Genomic DNA, 18,382 nt, shown 5'->3' with positions numbered 1-18,382 from the left:
CCTGGATGATGCACCAGTACTCTCCCAACACACCAGCTCTCAGTGGGGAGGAGAGCAGAGTGATGAAGCCAGTTCAGAGATGGGGATTATTAGGAGGCCATGACTGGTAAAGGCCAGGGGGAAGTTTGGCCAGGACCCCAGAACATCCTAATGTCCAGGACTTTGGCCACTTCTCCTTCGTCTGCTGGCACTGCCAGGTATGCCATCCCTAAGGAAATAGAGAAGCCTCGATAGCTGGTAAATCTACCATATCCTTGACCACCTGTCCCGTCAATAGGATAAGAAATAATGTTGTAATATTCTACCGCCATCTGCTGGTCATTACCGGCAACTATATGAAATGATGTCATCTATGGATTTCATTCGAAACACAGGTTCAGGAAATGAACTGAAGTCTAATAGCTGTTACCATGCACACAGTCTGCTGGAAGCAAGGACGATCAACACCTTACAGACGTAATTCTATGAAAACATACAAGGCGTGTACGTTCTAATGTGAAACTGCGACTTCAACATTTTCAATAACGGTGAGGTTGTCGCACACGTAAACGAGCAAACACTGACCACGCACAGCGGCTGCGAGTGAAGTGACTTCCATCCACAATGAAGTGGCTAAAATTCCTACACAAAGGAGCAGTACAGCTGCAGACCAGGCAGGGAGGGAGTGGTGTGCTGAGCTCATTGATTTCTGCACTATGAAATGACATGGCAAAGGTAAGCTGCATTTTATGTAAATACGGTTCTGGTTCTTGGTTTGTGTTGGCAAGCTTCTCATCTGCCCTTCCTGTTCTGCTCATGCCCATGCCCTCACTCACTGTGGTCAAACGCAGTGGGGTTTCTACTCAAGTGAACGGTAAGTTCTCACATGCGGTTGTCTCTGTCACACCCTTTCACACTCTTATCCCTTCATTAAAACATGCCTAACTGGATTCTGCAAGTAGGTGTGCTTTCATTTACCTTTTCACTTACCTAACCTTAACACATCGCTTGAATTCCTACATTTCTTCCAATGCATAAACCAGTTAGCATAAACCAGTTAGCTCCTGGTCCGGCAGTGTTGAGGGTGAGGAGTCCTCATGTGAGCCTGTGGAGTGGGTGAACCTCTAGGATGGGCTGCACAGCTGGGCTGCAGGCTGTCACACCCTCGTGACAGGGTGTTCACAAGGATTTCATCAACAAGATAGGTGTCTGTCTGTCTTGTTGATGAAATCCTCGTGAACACCCTGTCCGGAGTCATCTCCTCTCGTCCATCCACCCCTTGATCCCATGATCCTGATCCTTGGCTGGTGTCCTGTAGGGAGTGGCGGCGAGCTGGTTGATCATCGATACCCCACACAGGAGATGCCTCAGTCTGGAATCAGACACAGAACACAGTGCTAATTTATGTATTTAGCGAAAGCAGAGTCCCTGAGCCAAGCCATAGCTCCTGGTCCGGCTGTGTGGAGGGTGAGGAGTCCTCATGTGAGTCTGTGGAGTGGGTAGACCTCTAGGATGGGCTGCACAGCTGGGCTGCAGGTGGGTTCATCCCACTGGATCACAGAGGGCTGCACCGACTCCCCATCTGGAGAGGCTGGGAAAACGTGCAGCAATTCGGAGTGGACTCTTTCCCTAGGGGGGACGTGAAAGCCAGGAGGCTGTGGGGCAGGGCTTGTGATGAGGCGCTTGTTTGTTAAGTCCAGTGCTTCCCATCCTCGAGCCCAGGTGGAGTCTGCCTTGAAGTACGGATCTACACCACCTTGCTCTTTGCCACCCAACCTTCGGGAGTCTTTATAAATACGTGAGGGAAGGGCTTGGGACTGTGAACTCTTTCTCAGCCCAAATTGGGATTTCTGCCTATTCTACCCTGTAGCACATGGAAGCATTGGCGCAAATATAAGCTGTCTTAGGATCTTCTCTTGCGCCCACTCCCCAATTTCAATCTACACAATTTAGCGCTGGTGAAGAGTCATTACATCTCACTCTGCAGGCATGAATAAGGTGGTGCTCTTTGGGACTATCTCTTTCTTTCCACAGACAGCTGCACCAGCATCAGGCTTAGCGATCAGAGATGTCTGCTCGCGTGAGAAAATGAAAACCTTGTTTCTCGAAGGGGGCGGCGGGCGTGCCCTGTGGTTCTGAGTAAAACAAGGACCTGACATGAGGCACGGGCACATCCACGCTAGAAAAATACCGTTTCACTATCTGTGAGCTCACATAAAGAGACAATTAATCAGGTGTCCTGGAGCAAATGGCAATAAAGAGGCTGATTGTCTGATGAGGAACAAACAACGTTCTGATAACTGATTTCATGTAGATTCTACTCTAACAATGCCCAGCTTTCTGTCTTTTTCACAGAACGCCTGCCCTACCCAGAGTTAATTGTCTCTCTCTCTCTCTGGCCACACCCCTCTACGCACACCCACAAAAAAACACAACCAATCAACTCCCCACGGCTCTCTTAGAGACCGGCCTGGTGAGCAACGACATACAAACCCACAGTTTCACAGACAGTCCAAAGGAGAGAGAAAAAAAAAAAAAGAAGAAAAACCTTCAAGTCGAGTCCTGCCATGGGCTGTCCCAGCACTGGGAGCGAGCCTACAGCTGGGGCTCAGGAAGTGGGAAATTTGATAGGAGCTTCTGTTGCTCAGACGGCCACAGCTCACAGCTGGGAGAGAGCGGGACTCTGGAAAAACTGACACACTCCCCTTTCCTGCTGCCGCCCCCCGAGCCTGGACGCACAGACACACAGACACGCCGGAGGGGAGCAGGGAGAGGGACGGAGGCAGAGGAAGAGGGGGGGGAGAAGATGGAGGACTCCTTAGCGTTCCCGCAGAAGTACCCCACCCTGTCGGTGGTCCTGTTGTCCGTCGTGTTCAGGGCAGTCCACAGGCTGCTGCGGGTCGTGCCTCTGCCCAAAGCCGTGGAAGTTGACCGGTTCAAAACCTGGAAGTGGAGAAACCTCTGTGTGTCTCTGGTGCACTCCTTGCTAACCGGGCCCTGGGCAGTGACATGGTAAGTCAGCCCTGCCTCTGTTACCAGTTCTGACCCTCGCTAGAGGTGGCTTATGAGCTTGAGAATCTGGGATCTGCACCGCGAATCAGCCCTGCTTGCACGTAAGTACTTGTATAGACGGGGGGGGACAGACAGGGGAAGACGTCTTCTAAAATTCCGGTGAAGAGCTGCGTTCCTGTTTCAATGATGAGCGACTCGGGGAGAGTGCCGATTTCTCGCCGTTTTGCAAATGTGCAATTTCAAACACCGGCCGGCAATCGATCAGCTCGTTGAAAACAGGGCAAAAAACGCCCCTTGTTTTAATTGCATGTCACCTGGTTCAGCGTTTCTTTCTTCTCTTTCCTGCCCAACCTGTATCACCAGCATGGGCATCGCCCTGCTAATGCACTTTCATATTTATGGCTTTGCTAAGGCAACACAAGTAACAACCAACCCCATGTCCTGCTAGACCACTGATCTGATAGCTAATTCCTCAGATTCAACCTGCAGTTACACTCCTGCTGCACCTGTACTATGATTAGTGTACACAAGTGTTCATATCAGTGCTCTCCTGTTGAACCTAATGCTGTGTAAGTCACTTAAGTATGTAATTATATACTACTTAAAATACTCTTTTTTTTCATTTATTACCTGGCTGTCACTAAGCCAGGGCTGTGTCAACACACACCTTCGACAACCCCTGAACAGCAGTTGAGACGCTTATATAACCAGGGGGTTCAGGTGCCCTGCACCCTTTCCAAGAAACAGTGGTCTTTTCGTTTTAGGAATTTTGCATGCGACAGGTGTGTTTACCTCCTTGGTGCGGGGTCTCCAAGCAGGCAGTAACAGATTTCTGTTAACGTACCAGAGGGGAAAAGCTGGCCAGCTAGAATAACCAGCTCTGCAGGCAGCACACTGTGTGTGTGTGTGAGAGAGAGAGGCAGAGGGGAAGGAGCAGACAGGCTGTGAGGCAGGTCATTATATCGGGGCCACAGTAACACAGCCTATACTCCAGCTTCATTTGGTAAGCACAGAGAACCACAAGGAGCTCATGACACTGGCTGGCCTGTCCAAGCCCCTGTTTTAGTTTTGTGACACGTGTTACAAACCCGACAACAGGAAACACATTCCTATGGATAATGACCAGAGACAGATCAAAGGCCACGAGCTTTGCTGTGCACAAGCCACCCTGGATGCACCATTGGCTAATGAAACACCCCATGACCAGTGCTGCTACTGTCTACCGAAACATGACTCTCACAGTACCATTTGCGAACGTCCAGAGTCTGTTGCGCCCGCAGCGCAGTGTATTCAATCCGCTTCTGACTAGATCGACTCTGCACCCATCCATTATCCCACTGGGATTTTCGAATTACTAGGAGTTAAGGGTGACAGCCGGGGCAGAGCTTGTGTGGGGCCTTGCCAGTGTATCATTTTCAGGTGGTTTCAGTTATGAAACCAAGGGAAAACCAATGCAGACTGGTTCAGGACCAGCTGAGGATGAAAGTGGAGGACAGTGTGAAGATTTTGTCCGACTCAACGGATCAGTTTCTTCCATTTTCTCGAGTGTTAAATGCAAGTTTGATCGAAAGACACTGTGGAAGAAAGTCCAGACTCTTCCAGGATCATTACAGTCGCTGCCTTACCAGAGGTACAGTGGAGTTTGGAAAGAGAAAAGGCGAGAGGAACTATATCCTACTTCCTATGAGACTATTTCACCCTCTCCTTCAGCAGAGCCAGACTCTCTCTGCCGTTCGATTTCACACAGGAACAGAGAGCATCGGCTCTCGTCACCAGACAGACCAGCCCCACGTCCTTCTTCCCTCTCCAGGAAGATCCCAAGTCATCCCAAGTGAGGGTGCTGTCCTCCCAAGGTCCTGACACTCTGGTCATCAAAAATCCCAGGGTGTTTCTCGAAAAGAGCAGGGGTGCTACCCAGGCTTCCTGGCCAAATTTCCCATTGGCCCTTACCAATCATGGCCTCCGAACAATCCCCATCTCTGAATTTCTCAGGGGCTTCTCACTGATAGCTGATGTGTGGTGAGTGGACTGTGCGCACTCTGGCTGCCATCACATTATCCAGGCGAGAGCTACACACTGTTGATGGTAAAGCAGTTTGACCAGAAAAACACGATGTAAGTGTAAGGATACTATTATATTATTCTGAAGCTCAACACAGGCAAGGCAAGCAGCAGAGGCTCAGCAGCCAGGACTCTCTCATCAGAGCTCACAGATGAGACGTGTTCGATGTGTACGCATTCCTAGCCTGGCTCTAATCACTCTGTCTTCTGCCCCTGCAGCGTCGTGTGGTGGCCTGAACTGCTGTACAAACTCCACTCCTTCCACACACCAGTCGCCTACCTTCTCATCTGCGTCTCCACCGGTAAGTAACGGACCTCAATGACCCACAAGCAGTCTTCGGTTTTTCTCCCCCTCCCGGGGGGAAAAAAAAGGCATTTTAACAGACAGGAGACAGTCACGGCTTGGAGGTTGGTGTTACGCTCCGACGCGGCTGCGCTCACCACCGCTACACGCAACTACGGGCCAGGCAAACCCTTCAAGCCCGCCAGCAGAGGAGCAGAGCGCCGATCAACCAGTACCGAACACCCACAGCGTCTGTTCTCCCAGAGGAGAGCTCCCTGCCCTGTGGAGCCCTTTTGAAATCCACTTGATTTCTCCTCTGAGCTACCTGTGCAGAACACCATAGTTCTCCCTCTTTATGACAACCCCATTACGCATCAGCCCTGTTTTCAATGCCCGTCTGGACCTTATATGCAAGATGGACTATGTTCTGTTTGTGTATGCAATTCTGCCGTGAAATACAGCAGAAGTAATGATCAGCAAATTCAGACGACGTCCCAGTCGGCTTTTACTCTTTGAGGTGCTCTTTAGCATGTTGGATTTGACTGGCTTTGCCTGGAGAAAGCCCTGCCTTCGCTCTGATTTGAAATCATTAACCTGCTGTTTGACTAGCCTGGAGCACAGGCAGGCACAGGGTGTAGTCCTGAAAAGGCAATGTGTGTTTTTTTCTCCCGATAAGACTTCCAGCCCTGCCAGTTCCCCCAGATACAGCACCTCTCACCTACACACAAAGCCAACAGGGATGCCAAACAACACAATAGCTCTGCCTCCTTCACTGGACATGCAGAAGGAGCACGCGCCCTGGACAGGGTGCTTATAACACCATCTGATTGTTTCACAGACCAGCACAGGGCCAGAGAACAAAGCCACTGAGGAGGTACTGCCTCTGGACAAAAGGGAAAAAATCTTGCAAGACTGTTATGTCTGCATGGTTACCACTGTGCTCCATGCTATTACGAGATCTGTTGGGACAACACAGGATTTAAGCCACCCCTGTGAGCTCCGCAGAGCCGTCTACAATGAGCTGCTGCTATGGTTATTGATGCCAAAAGCCTCACTGAATGAGAGAAGCTTTGTATTTAGGGAGAGGTGCCACATTTGACGTTGGTACTGTGTGTTGTGAGTCTCCGAGTCTGTCCGACTGCCTGTCAGTGCCTGAGTTTGGTCTGATCTGGATCAGCTGAGAGATCCTCCGTCAGCTGAGGAGGAGTCGGGGGTCACCGTATACACAATCATCAGCTCTGTCTCAGCTCTCTTGCTTTTCCCAAAGCTGGGTGCATCTTCCAAAGAGGCTTACGAGCAAGGCATCCTGTACATCTGCGTACACTGCAGAGCAGCATGTAGAAAAAGGCTCCTAATGTGAACAGGCCAGGAAGCATCACAGAATTTCTGGCTAAACGAGATTCTGAATGCAATGTACCTGTAAAACAAATTACCTGTAAAGCGCTGTGGAGTGTCCAGAAAAGCGCTATATATGTGTAATAAACTACTTATACTACTGCTGCTACAACTGCTACTGCTATTACTACTACATGTGATGCTGAGTCTGTAGCTGTTTAAGACTGAGCGTGCTGACCTTCTCTTCCTGTGGCAGGGTATTTCATCCAGGATGCAGGGGACATCATTTTGAGTGGACAGGCTCGAGCATCCTGGGAATTCTTGCTCCATCATGCTCTGGTAAGCGTCACTGAAGGACATGCCTGTTTCCAGGTCACTCTGACCTGGATGTGCGCGCACTCACAGACCAAACCTTCAGAAAGACAGTTAACTGGTTATCAGGCCGAGGCAAGCAGCAATAACTGCAATCTGAGATCTGTAAACAGAAGCCTCACATTGTGTTTACATTATAGGGGTCCAACTGCAAAAACTAGCAACGTGCTCAACTGCAAAAACTAGCATGTGCCCAGGCTTCGAAAACCTAACCCTGCTGTGGTCAGACTGGGTCAATGAATCCTTAGAGCTTGCTGGGGACAATGGGAGCGCCCTGTGGCTGGTCCTGCAGCCCTGATGACTTCCTATGCATCTGTAACCGGCCAGTGCATGTGAGCTGGCTCACAGAACAACACTGCCCTTGTGCAGGGGTTCAGACTGTGGCAGGGCTGGGGGTTGTGCGAATGCATTGTGTTACAGTACAGATAGAAGCCATCCAGAAGGAACTTCACAATAGAACACAAGTCATACACGTAAGCCCTGAAGATGGGACTAAGACACACACACAGTCTCATCTACATGGGGGGTGAGATTTTATAGGGGGTAGTCTGACTGCTAAGTGACTCTCCACCCCCCGTGTCCAGTCACAATCACTGGCCCGAATGGTCAAGCTGTTTGCACATCAGGAATAGAATTGCAGGTTGAATGTGACAAGAAGCAGTGAGCTTCTCAATGCTTTTTTGGAGAAATATTACCAAAATATAAAACATACAGATTTAAAAGTGCCTGGAAGTCCTGTGGAAAACAACCACATAGAACTGGAAGAAACAGCTGGAAAACGGACTTGACTTTGTTTTCTAGCTATTGTGTGCTGAATGCTGGGTGGGGAACTTGACAACTATTTCTTGTAAAAGGCTGTAAGCATGTGGAACACATTCCTCAAGAATGAAGGCACCTCCTGACTGTCCGCCTGTGTTTCTGAGCAAGGCTCTTAGAGAGGGTTTACTCAGAGCAGTGAGAAAAACAGTGTACAGAACCAGTACTCCTGAGAGAACTGATTACAGCAACAATCAAATTCCAATTGCTGTGAACTAGATATGTTTTATCAATTTGCTAAAATGGATGGGAACAATTTTCCCCAAGAACTAGACAGATTTGCAAATATTTTGATGCTAAAGGATTTGGTTTCCTTGTGTTATGGGTTTGCATGTTGTGCAGAAAAAAATGATATTGTAATCAAGTACAGAGACAGCTCATTAACACTTTCAGATATGACACGGGAACAGCATATCAACATGTTGACCATGAGAAAGTACAAAATGCATCTAGATACTGAAAAAAACAACAACAACATGTTTTCAGCTCCAGGTACACTTGACATCCTAAAGTCTGCTCTATAATTTATCACATATCTCTGCCATAAACAAGTCATTAGCCAGCAGCCATATCACTCTGCAGCTCACCTCCTTGGAAAGCTTAGATTGCTGCTGGAAGAGGTGTTAGTGGGGCCAGTAGGGGGCGCTCAGCCTGCAGTCTGTGCGGGTCCTAATGCCCCAGAATAGTGATGGGGACACTATACTTTAAAAAGGCGCCGTCCTTCTGATGAGATGCAAAACTGAGGTCCTGACTCTTTGTGGTCATTAAAAATCCCAGGGTGTTTCTCAAATAGAGTAGGGGTGTTACCCCAGTCTCCTGGCCAAATTCCCCCCTAGACTCTACCAGTCATGGCCTCCTAATAACCCCCATCTCTGAACTGGCTTCATCACTCTGCTCTCCTCCCCACTGAGAGCTGGTGTGTGGGGAGAGTACTGGTGCACCATCCAGGTGGGGCTGCACACTGGTGGTGGTGGAGGGGATCCCCATTACCTGGAAAGCGCTTTGAGTGGAGTGTCCAGAAAAGCGCTATATAAGTATAAGCAATTATTATTATTACTAACAAGAAATAGCATGCAATTCCTAAAAAGCTCATTGCAACCGTGATCACAAAGGTCTTGGCCTCCACGCTGCAGTGCTGAAACACAGTGCCTGTCTGTCCCAGGTGATCTGGTGCTTCCTGTACGCGCTCTACACGAAGATGTACGTGGCCGGCACGGTGGTGGCTCTCTTCGTGGAGGTGAACAGCGTCTTCCTGCACAGCCGGCTGCTGTTCAAGCTGGCCGCCGCCCACTCCTCGCCGCTCTACGGCGTCGTCAAGCTGCTCAACCTCCTCACCTACGTCTCCTTCCGCCTCGGCGCCCAGTTCTACCTCACCTGGTACATCCTGCGCCACTACGCCACCCTGGAGCACGCCGGCTACTTCCTGTCCTCCCTGCTGCTCATGAACGCCATGATGCTCGTCTACTTCTACCGCCTCCTCCGCGCGGACATCTTCCCCCAGGCCCGGCGGTGTGGTGCCCAGAACGGCACGGCGAAGAGCCACAGCAGCAAGTTCGTGTATGACTGAATGCCGCCCGCGCTGGGGGGGGGGGGCATGGGTTCCCAGCCCCTCTCTCCCGCGCCGTCTCCTCCCTCCCCAGTCCAGCCTCGGCTCGGCAAAACCACAATCCTCAGGCTGCCGATGCCGGGACTGGATCCTGTTGCTCTGTTTTACATTCCCCTGGCTAAACTGGGATTTTTATTCCGGTCACCGTTGTGCACCCAAGGGTTGGGACCTCTGAGCGGTCAACAGCCTTCCGCGCATCCTTTCCACTTCCTGTCCGTTCTTGACCGTCAAGCCCCCGCAGAAAAAGGCCTGATTAAAGGGTGGAAAACTGCCTGCACTGTCTTTGCAAGCAACTGTTGCATGAAACCCATTAAGGATGGAGGGGCGATACCGGCTTCACACATCAGACGGATTTCCTGGTCTGTGTATTAGCCACCACGCACTGTCTGAATAATTCACGTGATATGTCCATTCCTGCGAATGCACATGGAAAGGTACTAGAACGAGTGTGCTAACCGTGCTCTCTAATACATCTTAGCAGCTCCATGAACTCTCCCCATAGTATTTTTATAAAATAGGAGTAGCAAGCTTTTTTTTTAAAAAGAAAATGGCTGGACCAATCATATGGAAATTGACAGTTTTAGGAATCTTGTACGGGGTTGGGGATGCATGAACCAGGGACTTCTAACGAGGGGTGTGGGGCCAAAAACAAAAAATAAAGTTTAACTTTTCACCCAGGAGTCTAGTGTTAGCAGTGGGGAAAGTCTCCACTCACACAGAGCCTCTGTTCCGACAGTGCTTGCAGGGTATTGGTTGACATACAGTTCCGTTTTATGAGCTTCCATTTGCTGTAGTCATCTGTATGCTTGGCCGTGAATCTGGAAGGTACTTCTGTTCGTAGTCAGAGGGATATCTTAAAACAGGGTCTGCTGAAAAAAGGTTGAAGCCTCTCACCTAACCACAAACACCACGCCTGCCGAGCACGCTCAGTTAATGGTGCTGCTGGCGGCCAGAGGGAGGCGCTATCAGTGGACTGGGAGCAGGATACCCCAGGCCGCGGGGAGCCCAGGTCAGTCAGGGTGCAACAGTGACCCTTGCGCACTTCCTGGGTGCCCATGATGCCTCACTGTCCCACCCCTGTTACTGAGGGCACTTACCACCAGGAGCAGCCATGTAGCCAGGGGTCAAAGGTCAAAGAGGCTTGATAGCAGAAGGCAGTGGATATGTTACGGGCTAAAAATCGGAAGGGTATAAATGGAATGGAAACTTTAATTAACCAGATGGGAAACCTCTTTGGCCAAGTTTGAATTTCGACTCCCGGAACAGGTCACTGCTCCATTTCCCCACAAAAGAGCGCTAAGCAGAACAGCAGAGGATCAAGCTCTACCAGCCATGCGGGTCACCTGGGACGCCATGCCAGCAAGGGCAGATTTTTTCCTCCCCAGAACGATGGTAACCTTAAGGTGCCACCTTAAGAAACACAGTAGAAATTTACACCAAAGCAGTAGTAGCCAGTCCGCAGGCAAGTTAAAAGCACAAATACAGTCCATTCTCCTCTGGCTCGTGGGTGTTGACGCAACCACACACATACCATTACAGCTGGTGTCATCGCAGGGAGTCAATGCGACTCTCAGAAACCCTGCGTTAATGGACATCAGCTGAGCTCTCCAGCACCCAGAGAATTGTGCAAACTAAGGCAAACAGCCCCCCACAGTCAGGCTGACAAAGGCCTGATTGTCAGCAACACTCGCATTGTTCAGCACACATCTCAATGCAAACACACACACTGCTACACTTGTGATGTGCAACAGTGAGAAGTGAACTGAACTCCCACTGTATCAGAAAGGCTCAGTGGATTCTTCAACTTCTGCAGAGCAAAGTTTTATACATAAACCGATCAACAGACATTTCATCTTCAAAAACAACCTGGCCTTCTAGATAAACGGGCTGTGAGCTTGAACGCAATACTTTAAAATACAAACAAGCCAAAACACTTGTTAGGATCTGCAAAAGAAATACCTATGAAAAATTCAAACTGATTGATTTAGCGTGACATACCAACAGTGAACATTTTCAAGAGAAGACTGCTCAAACTCTGGTGAGCTGCTTTTTGGAGAAATGTTTTAGATTTTGTTTTATAAACCAGCTGGATTCTGTACTTGTTCCTGTTTAACCGGTTTCACATTCTAGCAGAATTATTGTCACATTCCAAGGAACACAAACACAGATCCACGTCACAATTACAAATACACCTGATGTGGTAAACTGCAACTACATTTTAGCACATCAGTCTTGGGAACAGTTTACAGACTTCAAAACATGATGGTACCATTAAAAAGAACAGATCCTGCCAAAACTCAGTCATTCACTTCACACAATAGCACTAATTTAAGAGCTATTCTGATATTAAAGGATTATAAACCATGATTCTATAGAAAATGAATAAGCACATAGAGAATTAGTGTTCAAGCTAACCCTAATCACTACTATAGCTACAGAGGCTTAAAGGTCTACAAAACCACTTGGCAGGTCCCAGGAAAGTCAGTCAGAAGAGACAGAACTCCAGCTGATAAAATACTAGCCGTTCACCAGCTGTAAGAGAATGCTAAATAACAAACTGGATTATTTCACCATTTAAAAAAAAAATCTCAATTGGGTATTTTGTTTGGTTATTTTTTGGGGGGGCAGGGGGTTTCCATTAAAATTACCTACATCTTTAAAAAAAATTTGTATAAATATCACTAATTGGTTCAACTTTAACAGCTTGAATAGTACAAATGTCAACAAACTGTGTATTCCCTATGATTTTCAAATATGAAAACTGTCCTATTTCACACTGGCTGCTGTTTAAAACTGTAGCCGCCAGGCACTGTGAACAAAGTCATATGCAAAAATAACCCCATAACATTAGCTATCAAGTTCAGAAAACTAGACTAAGAACAAGGGATGTCTTTGGGTTCTTAAACCCCTGTATTTTAAATGTTCCAGTAAAATTTATAGAATATAAGCTGTGTATTTCTCCATCTGATATATTGGCTTCTATGAATTTCAATACCAATCAGCAACAGTGAACATGACAATGGAACTTTACCTTTTTACTTGCAAATGTAAAACATTCAGAAGAGAATCTGTGTTTTTCAGTGTATGGGACAGGCCAGTAAGACCTCCAAGTAAACCCAAAGCACAAGCTTTTCAAATCCAGTCTCTGCTGCCCTCTGCTGTAACATCAAAGAATTGCGTCTTTGACGTTAACCCCCCCCCCGTCATTACTCCAGAAAAAGGGTAAATCACAGCAGCACCCTTCCTGCAGTGTTCAAGAGTAAAAAGGGTGCCCTCAAATAACAGGGCAGGTGCTGCGAAAGAAGAAATTGGATTTTTTTTAAAGTGTTACTATCATGGAACAAGTAAAGGTTTATTCCATGCTGAAAAGAAAGGACGTTTCGGCTGTGGAGCCTTCTTGGGGAAATGTTTCCCTTCTTCTCTTTTCAGCATGGAATAAACCTATTACTTGTTCCTTTACAGCCTACGCATGCTGACGCAGCTCCCTACTTGTTACCATCATGGTTACATCTGAGATGAATCTTGGGAGAGGTAAAGGATTAGGAGTCCAGGCTACCTGCTTTAAATAAATGAGTCCGGTCTCCTACCTGGACCACACCACCACCCTGCTACTAGAGGCCCCATGCCAGCCTTGTTAAAACAGCTTGAATAGAAAGCATTAAAGACTACAAGACAATTCAGTGTTAGTTTTTAAAAAGCTTTATTCTTTGTACATTTCATGATGAACAGGTTAGATGATGCCGATCTGAAAGAGAAAGAAAGATATTTAGTTCTGATCCTGAAGCTAGGAGAGTAAACTGACAGGCTTTCATCATTGTGCATCAGTGGTTCCTTTGAAAGCATCAACGTTTTTAATCAGATGCTGATAATCATTTTCATCATGTGCACATTGGCAACCCTTGTAAGAACATAGATTGACTTTGTTATAAACCAGCAATGTCAAGCCTAAATACATAATTCCACTGCAAAATGCAACACACAGAAGCTGGCATTATGTCACAATACCCAATTTCACAACTAAGGACCAATTATTCTGCATGAAAGTGGAAGAACACCTAGTCCCTTAACTGCAGAACTGAAACAAATGAAAATAATTCACACCTCAGGCAATTAAGCTCTTAAGAACTTTACTGTTAAAACAGAAATCCTAGGTAATTTTAAAATAATTTACTTCCATTTTCCCCATTCTGAACATTTCAACTGATGAATTATATGAATGTTTTCACAAAATCCAGCAGTTTGCATGAACTCACACTGGAGGTTTAAAATTGCAACCAGAATTACAAATGAAAAAAATGTAAGAGTCAGGAACAACAAATGATTTAATTACTTTTTTCATTCACTTTCAGAAGAATATTTCTGTCATCAATATCAAAATGTTCTACACTCCTTATTGGTCAATGTAAAAACATGACTGCTTTGTCAGAGAGGAGACAACGAATCACAGCCCAGAACTCTGATGACCAAACTGGCCAGGATCGGCCCCAGAGCCCGCCTCCAAATCCAGAATCTCTATTTGCTACATTACTTTGGGTTTTAAGTTATAGCAAAAAAGAAAACTGAGCAAATGCAAGAATTTATAAGTCTGCTCTTCATTTGTAAGGTACTGGCTTACACATCAGTTCTAAAATGGGAAAAGTAAAGCTGTTTTCCAATAGAAAACTGCACCAGGGATTTTCTTACCCCACTACCTGTTTACTGGGAGCTGTGGATACTGATGAACAAGGTTTAATTCACTGTGACATGCAGAGGCAACGTAAATTTTCAAAAATACAACAAAAAGGTTAGTATAATGAAGTTAGTTTTTTGCACTTTTAAATGCAAAATGAACGATAACTACTTGTAACTGATTTGGAGATTTTTCAGCATGCTGTTAGTGTAAGGTATTGCAATAGTAAAACTGCAGACTGGGTTAAAAACATTCGGGTTCTGTCAAGAGCAGAACTAGACTGGAGAATAACACCCAGTCTGAACGGCTGGTCCTCACCTTGTTTGCAACATCCAACGCGTCGTAGTCTGGCGCAAGACGGACATATGCCTTCTTTTCACCATCAGGCCTGAGAGCACAAAGATTTCAGTAAGACTTTCACATGGCTGGCAGTGATTTCAAAGAACCATCTTTCTGTGAATCAGTGGTTCCTTTGAAAGCATCATTGTTCAGACACGATAAAGTTTCCATCACTTTCACAAGTCGAATAAAGCACTGGAGCTGCAGCTAGGTCTTTTTGGACTTTCTGGCACAGGAAAAGTCACAAAGTAGCAAAACAAATTCAAACCAATGAAATGCTAGGACACACTTCGGTACTGTGATTCATACAATTTGATGAATTGGCTCTATCGACAGATACAAATTTATTCTAACTCAAGTCAGGATTTAAGGCAAAATCGGAACAGCAGCTGCTCACAAACAGCATCTTATCATTCGGCATTAGCTGTCAGTACCCCCTACCAGCAGGGACCCTCAGTTGGAATTCAACTCCCAAGTCCACCAAACCTCTTTTTGAGCTTTAAGCTGTGTGCATGCCAATCACCCTGCAAGTGGTCAGGTCAATGGTTACCAGTCCTGGTCCTGGTAGCCCCTACGCCTGCTGGTCTGTGTTCCAGGTTATACCTTTACCTAATGGAGGCAGGATGGAATAAAAACCAGCTGGTGTGTGGGTCACCAGGCCCAAGACTGGGAACCACTTAGGCCATAGTACAGCTCCCCTTGTCTGCTTTAATGCCAAGCTCTCTGCCCTGTTCCCCTCAGAAGCATGCTTACCGGATCAGTGTGTTGACTTTAGCCACATCTATGTCGTACAGTTTCTTGACGGCATGCTTGATTTGATGCTTGTTAGCCTTGACATCTACGATGAAAACCAAGGTGTTGTTGTCCTCGATCTTCTTCATGGCAGACTCAGTGGTAAGAGGGAACTTGATAATGGCATAATGATCCAACCTGAGAGGAATGGAGAGAGTCAGTGGACTTTGGGCCTTCAGCGCAGCATGGCAAGCAGGACACATGTAGAGAACTGACTGTGAGAAAGCATGTGCAGCATTCATCCTCTGGCATTAGAGTCACCATGGAAAGAAATGGTTCTCAAGCTAACAAGCACATTTCTGTTTATATTTCACTGAAGTATCTTTAATGGGAGTATCATTATGAGGAAACTACACGAACTACAGCAAAATCAAAACTCATCATTTACATCTATGCGCAACTGATGTTGAAAATACAATGAAACACAGTTTCTTCATTGGTAAACATGAGGATTGATAGGTGCATCAGTGTTTTAAAGCTGTAATCACTGTGAGATCATGCTTTGATCGCTAAAAAAACATCATCTGCACCACTCCAAAGGACAGAGATGCACACACTATACTATACTATACTGCACACACATGCTCACATAGTTCCACAGTATAGCAGAGTTCCATTTTGGGTTAGTACTTTACATTACAGCTCCTAAATAGGAAGCAAAAGCTCACTTGTTCCTGCGAGGAGCGCTCTTCCTGGGGTACTTGGGCTGCCTCCTGAGTCTGAGGGTCTTGGGCCTCCTGAAGGTGGGGGAGGTCCTGATCTTCTTCTGCTTGTGGGTGTGCACCCCCTTTAGCACAGCCTTCTTCGCCTTCAAGGCCTTGGACTTGGCCTCGGTCTTGGCTGGGACAGCTGCAGCCCCAGAGAGGAGAGGAGAGGTGAGCAAGGCATTTTAAGTAAAGCAATCTTCACATTATAAGCTCTGAAGGAACTTTCCCCACTGTGACATATGTGTAGCTCCTGATCTCCAGGACTACTGTAGATTAAAAAAGGGCTATAAGCACAACAAGGGCACAAATGTTCCAGAACCTACAACACTTTAATTTATTCACAAGGGGGTTTCACACAGTGTGTGACAAACTGTCTCTACTGCAGTGTTCACTCTTGTATACATTAAGGATTCATCCATGACTTCACATTTGGATCACCACCTGTTTGACTTAGTCATTTTGACAATGAAGGAGTTTAACATCGCAGACAACTAAAGATCAGAGGCGGACATCAATGCCATCAGGACACCCCCACAAGAGCAGACAGCCACATCGTAGTTTCAGAACATGCACAACGAAAATGGAAAAATGTCTTATTTGTGATATTGGTTAATGCTTAAACAATTTTTCGCGTGCAACCGACCCGGATAATGTGAAATAACATCGTACGTGTAGCGCTAACGTTAGCATGTCCCCCAGTTAAGAATCACATTGGAAAAAAACTTCCTCCATGTGTGTTGTAATGAACAATGGAGATCGTTCTGTAAATCTTAGCATTTGAAAATATTAAACATTTGTCTATAGGCGTCAAGAGAGCTATAAGTTATCCTAAATTCACTGGGACAAATGCTCCTTATGTGTCTGGGGGCTCTCGCGTCCTGACGGCGAAGTAACTCTTGAAATCGGGCCCAAGGCGAACGAAAACCCCAGCTCTAGAGCAGTTCTGTAACCGTGTAACCCTTTCTGCAGTTTAAAGGCAGCGTTTGAGTGAAGACGACCATTCTAGAAGCCGTTTACCCACCACACTGTGGGACGTGCTGTACGATGTCTAGATTCTGAATCGCTAAAACCACAAGTAAAACAATAAGCACATATTAAACCAGACGTTACAAAAATCCTAAAGAGACGTCATAATTTGCTGTGGATTTTGGCACAATCTGCCTAGATTTAAAATGAAATAAAGATTAAATTAATTCTACGTGACATATTGGTTCCTGCGATGTCGACTGGGATACAGTCTGACCTGAACCCGCTGCCGGCCCAGCAACCCTTGGTCTAACTTTAAAAGAAAAGGGCACTGCTCACCCATTACAACCATGCAAAAGACTTGGAAGTCCAGTACATGTACACATTTCTAATATAAACTAAAACAAGCCGTTCCTGAACCTTAATGGGCTATAACGAACGTACATTTCATGAATAAACCTACAAACGTGGTGGAGACTTCACACACGTTGCTCTGTCGAAAGCTGCTCAACTGCTAAAGGCCAATATCTCGCGAAGTACGGTGAATATTCTCTTTATATTTTCACGCTTTTATAAAAATAAGAGTAACGTCTCAAAGCCTGTCGCTGAAAACTCCCCTTAACGACATAATTTTACACCGTTTAAGAATATTTACGGTCAAGTGCTACCCACCTTCCTTCTTCGCCTTCGGAGCCATCTTGGGAAAGGGAGAGCACACGGGGTTCCTCACAGTATATCGCAGGGGCAGGAAGTGGGAGGTATCGCGAGGCTCGTCCTCGCTGCCTCACGGGAGTTGTATTTTCAAAACGTCTTAACTGCTTTGGACTACATAAGCCTTAAATCAGAAAAAAATGGTACAGTTATTTCAGAATATGGGAAAATGGATTATTATGCTTCTTCGACTCTCGTAATAGGTCTTAACAACAGCGATGTTTTGCTGGAATTTTACGGCGAATTACAATGCAACCTACAACGTTAATCAATTAAATGAATACATTTAACATAAATGCTAGTTAGTTGTAGTTCATTTGGGTTACATTTCCAACCCATTAATATAGCGTAGCCTTTCACGTGATGTATTCTAGTTCTTTATTATCACTATAGGTGAGTAACTCAGTGGACTGAGAGTAACTCTTTTAGTGCACCCCTCACTGTACTGATTGTATTGTATGTATTGTACTATTATTATTGTATCATTCGTTACACTGTGGCTGTGTTGTCTGTGTTAAGCTGCTGTTGCACTGCAATTCCCCTCACGGGATCAATGAAGTATCTATCATAGGTGTTTGACTTCATCGCACCGCAAGCGCTTGATCGCAAACCGCGTCGCAACCGGGCAGCTGTGCGCAGACTGAAATGACACGATGTGGCCAGCAGGTGGAGCCAGCAGCTGTGTCCAAAATCCCCACTAGGGTCTCGGAATGATTCCCGAACTCAGCAAATGCC

At 46.4% G+C, this 18,382-nt stretch overlaps 2 protein-coding genes and 3 non-coding genes across 5 annotated transcripts; 1 reads left to right on the top strand and 4 right to left on the bottom strand.

Annotated features, from left to right (window-relative positions):
• The first annotated feature begins 406 nt into the window (after window positions 1-406).
• tlcd1 (TLC domain containing 1) lies at window positions 407-12,410 on the top strand. Its single transcript, XM_006641078.3, has 5 exons — window positions 407-714; window positions 2,335-2,991; window positions 5,271-5,353; window positions 6,926-7,008; window positions 9,020-12,410. Exons 1-5 carry the CDS (start codon window positions 701-703, stop codon window positions 9,422-9,424), a joined length of 1,242 nt encoding a protein of 413 aa, XP_006641141.2. The 5' UTR covers window positions 407-700; the 3' UTR covers window positions 9,425-12,410.
• A 736-nt stretch (window positions 12,411-13,146) lies between these two features.
• rpl23a (ribosomal protein L23a) lies at window positions 13,147-17,714 on the bottom strand. Its single transcript, XM_006641077.3, has 5 exons — window positions 17,609-17,714; window positions 15,932-16,112; window positions 15,225-15,401; window positions 14,451-14,520; window positions 13,147-13,208 (listed from the first exon to the last, which is right to left on the bottom strand). Exons 1-5 carry the CDS (start codon window positions 17,631-17,633, stop codon window positions 13,194-13,196), a joined length of 468 nt encoding a protein of 155 aa, XP_006641140.1. The 5' UTR covers window positions 17,634-17,714; the 3' UTR covers window positions 13,147-13,193.
• Window positions 13,280-13,351, bottom strand: LOC138225186 (small nucleolar RNA SNORD42). The gene has a single exon (XR_011183770.1). It is a non-coding gene; the product is annotated as a small nucleolar RNA SNORD42 (small nucleolar RNA).
• On the bottom strand, window positions 14,588-14,651 carry LOC138225187 (small nucleolar RNA SNORD42). Its single transcript, XR_011183771.1, has one exon. It is a non-coding gene; the product is annotated as a small nucleolar RNA SNORD42 (small nucleolar RNA).
• LOC138225188 (small nucleolar RNA Z17) lies at window positions 15,722-15,794 on the bottom strand. The gene has a single exon (XR_011183772.1). It is a non-coding gene; the product is annotated as a small nucleolar RNA Z17 (small nucleolar RNA).
• Window positions 17,715-18,382: the final 668 nt, after the last annotated feature.

This window comes from Lepisosteus oculatus, chromosome 26 (assembly GCF_040954835.1).
Source record: "Lepisosteus oculatus isolate fLepOcu1 chromosome 26, fLepOcu1.hap2, whole genome shotgun sequence".
Taxonomy (NCBI): Eukaryota; Metazoa; Chordata; class Actinopteri; order Semionotiformes; family Lepisosteidae; genus Lepisosteus; species Lepisosteus oculatus.
This window is presented reverse-complemented; position numbering and strand designations above follow the sequence as displayed.

Coding starts and splice junctions, on each gene's coding strand:
- tlcd1 (XM_006641078.3), top strand. Junction 2,992..5,270: donor GGGCCCTGGGCAGTGACATG/GTAAGTCAGCCC, acceptor CTGCCCCTGCAG/CGTCGTGTGGTGGCCTGAAC. Junction 5,354..6,925: donor TCTCATCTGCGTCTCCACCG/GTAAGTAACGGA, acceptor TTCCTGTGGCAG/GGTATTTCATCCAGGATGCA.
- rpl23a (XM_006641077.3), bottom strand. CDS start 17,633: ATGGCTCCGAAGGCGAAGAAGGAAG. Junction 16,113..17,608: donor TCCGAAGGCGAAGAAGGAAG/GTGGGTAGCACT, acceptor CTGGGGCTGCAG/CTGTCCCAGCCAAGACCGAG. Junction 14,521..15,224: donor AAAGTCAACACACTGATCCG/GTAAGCATGCTT, acceptor TTGTGCTCTCAG/GCCTGATGGTGAAAAGAAGG.